The following is a 2,945-nucleotide window of genomic DNA, read 5'->3' as shown; positions in this document are numbered from 1 at the left end:
GTTGCTAAAGAAAAGTGAAAAGGTTTATGACCTACCATAATATTATAAAGTTTTCATAAATTTCTTTTTAACTTCTTAAAATTTGGTAATATATCACTATTATAGCAATGCTACCAAATTAACTATTCATGTATTATTTCCTTAATATTGGAAATTTTAAAAATTTCTTACAAATTATTAATTTGAATTATGTTTCAACTATATTTATACCTCTACTTTCTTTATGGAGTTAACAATTAAACGGCATAAATTATATAATATATGTATGTTAGTAGTATTAGCCATGTGGCTCCTGTCAACTATTGAAATACATTCAAACATATTAACTTAAAACGTCTATCAAAATATTAGACATTTCTTCTGCAACTTTTTCATGGAGCTAATGAAAGTATCTGAAAGACTGAAATGTGCAAACTTATGAAAAGACGGCGAAATAAGGAGGAAAGTGAAACATTACCACAATTTAGATAAGATCATACACAATATTACAGACCAGACAAAATTCATGTGTAGAGGATAATACCGCATCGTCGTCTAACTGGTCAACGGTAAGGCGAAAAAAGAGTAGGCGCCAAAACAAAAGCAGGCCTAATGCGATGATAATCTCTGCAAATGGTAAAACCACATACGCAGATATATTGCGCAAAATAAAAGCCGATCCGGCACTCAAGAACTTTGGGAAAAATGTTCGCCGAATTCGCAGAACACTAAAAGGAGAATTGCTGCTAGAAATTAGCAGCTCTGACAGAGATGAGACAGATGTATTCAACGATCTAGTTGGAAAATCTCTAGGAGAAAGTGCTAAAATACAAACAAAAGTCAGTGAGACGTTAATAGAGTGCAAGGACCTCGACGAAATCACAACGAAGGAGGATATTTGTGCTGCACTGAAGGACCAACTTAACGCACCGGCCTTGGAGGAAAATGTGGTTAAGAATATCCGAAAAGCCTACGGTGGCACACAAACGGCTAAAATTAGCCTTCCAGATGCACTTGCCCAAAAAGCTCTAAAAATGGGAAAGCTCAAAATTGGATGGTCGGTCTGTCGTGTACGAGAACCCATCGTACTCAAACGTTGTTTCAGATGTCTAGAATTCGGACATATATCTAGTAGCTGTAACAGCAGTGTTGACAGGTCAAAACTGTGTCGTAGATGTGGTGAAGCAAACCACTTTGCAAATGACTGCACATCTGAACCTAAATGTATGTTTTGTGTAGCTAATAATCACCTCGAAACTGGACATATAGCTGGTAGCAGTAAATGTCCGGTGTTTAAGAAGGCGCTTAGCTCTCTTATAAGATGAAAATTATACAGTTAAATCTGAACCATTGTGCGGCGGCCCAAGACCTTCTTAGCCAGACAATTATAGAGATGGACCTGGACATAGCGATAGTCTGCGAGCAGTATAAAAATTTATACAGCAGCGTATGGGAGAAGGATAAGACAGGGAAAGCAGCAATCTGGTCTTGTGGCAAATATGCATTCCAGGATTCAATGAAAACCCCGGATGAAGGTTTCGTAAGAACAAAAATCGGAGGTATCTACTTTTATAGTTGTTACGTCTCACCAAACATTCCCTTAAATGAATATGAATTATTCATAGATAGGCTTGTGAAAGATGCTGTGAAATATAACCCTAAAATTATAGCTGGTGATTTTAACGCATGGGCGGTTAATTGGGGCTGTATCTCCACAAATGCAAGAGGACGTATACTTTTAGAAGCCTTTAGTCAGCTCGATCTAGTCCTTGCCAATACTGGAAACTCACAAACTTTTAGAAGAGGAGAATCTGGTTCAATTGTGGACATAACATTCGTAAGTCCCTGTCTCTCAAGGGATCTTAAATGGATGGTAAGCGATCACTATACCCACAGTGACCATCAAGCTATAGTATTTTCTTTTGGAAATGAAATCACGCTGCAAAAAAGCTCAAGGATAACATCCTATCCTCCGGGATGGGCATCCGACAAACTTGATCCTGAATTGTTCCTTATAGAATTCAATTCTTCTTTGCCGTCCGAGGGAACCCGAATTGACGAAAAGGACGTTATGGACGCTCTAAAGAAGGCTTGCGATGCCTCAATGCCACGAAGAAGGCAATCAGACAAGAGGAAACCAAACTATTGGTGGAACTCTGAAATCGCAGAACTTAGGCGACAGTGTCTTAAAGCTAGACGAATATTTCAACGAAGAAGGTCTAGACAAGACTCAAATACCCGGCGACAAGCATACCAGATGGCCAGGCGAAGCCTCCAAATGGCTATCAAAAGAAGCAAACAAGACTGTTTTAAACAACTTTGCAATGAAGTCGATTCGAATCCCTGGGGAAGTGCATATAGAATAGTAATGTCACGCCTAAAGGGACAAAAGAGTACTCAGGTGAAATGCCCACAACTGCTTGGAAAAATAGTTGAAGTGCTATTCCCAAAAGGCCATCCGTGGCAGGAGATATCAACATATAACGAAATCCCTATTGAAGAAGTGTCAGAGGAAGAAATCCTAGAAATAACATCAAAAATTGGCGACAGAAAAGCTCCAGGCTTGGACGGAATACCAAACAGGGCACTGAAAATAGCCCTGAAGACTAAACCACAGGTATTTGCTAATATATTTAACAATTGCCTCCGTTTAGGAAAATTCCCTACTACGTGGAAAAAGCAAAGGTTGGTTCTAATACCAAAGCCCAACAAAAGACCAGGAGAGCCATCATCCTATAGACCGATTTGTCTATTGGATACTATAGGTAAAGCCCTGGAAAGGGTCATTTACAATAGACTACTCCCAGCAGTGGAAAGAGCAAGGGGACTCTCGGAAAGACAGTTCGGATTTCGGAAAGCGCGCTCAACGATTGATGCAATTAACACTGTGATAAGTATGGCGAAATCTGCTATATATGGAAAAGGTATGAACAAAAAGTATTGTGCCATCATCACCCTGGACATAA

General features: G+C 39.2%; 1 protein-coding gene across 1 annotated transcript; it reads left to right on the top strand.

Annotated features, from left to right (window-relative positions):
• The first annotated feature begins 596 nt into the window (after positions 1 to 596).
• Positions 597 to 1,304, top strand: LOC111688281 (uncharacterized protein C683.02c-like). The gene has a single exon (XM_023450769.2). The coding sequence runs from the start codon at positions 597 to 599 to the stop codon at positions 1,302 to 1,304; it is 708 nt and encodes a 235-aa protein (XP_023306537.2).
• Positions 1,305 to 2,945: the final 1,641 nt, after the last annotated feature.

This window comes from Lucilia cuprina, chromosome 6 (assembly GCF_022045245.1).
Source record: "Lucilia cuprina isolate Lc7/37 chromosome 6, ASM2204524v1, whole genome shotgun sequence".
Taxonomy (NCBI): Eukaryota; Metazoa; Arthropoda; class Insecta; order Diptera; family Calliphoridae; genus Lucilia; species Lucilia cuprina.
Note: the sequence above shows the minus strand (reverse complement) of the source record. Positions and strands in the feature narration are given on the sequence as shown.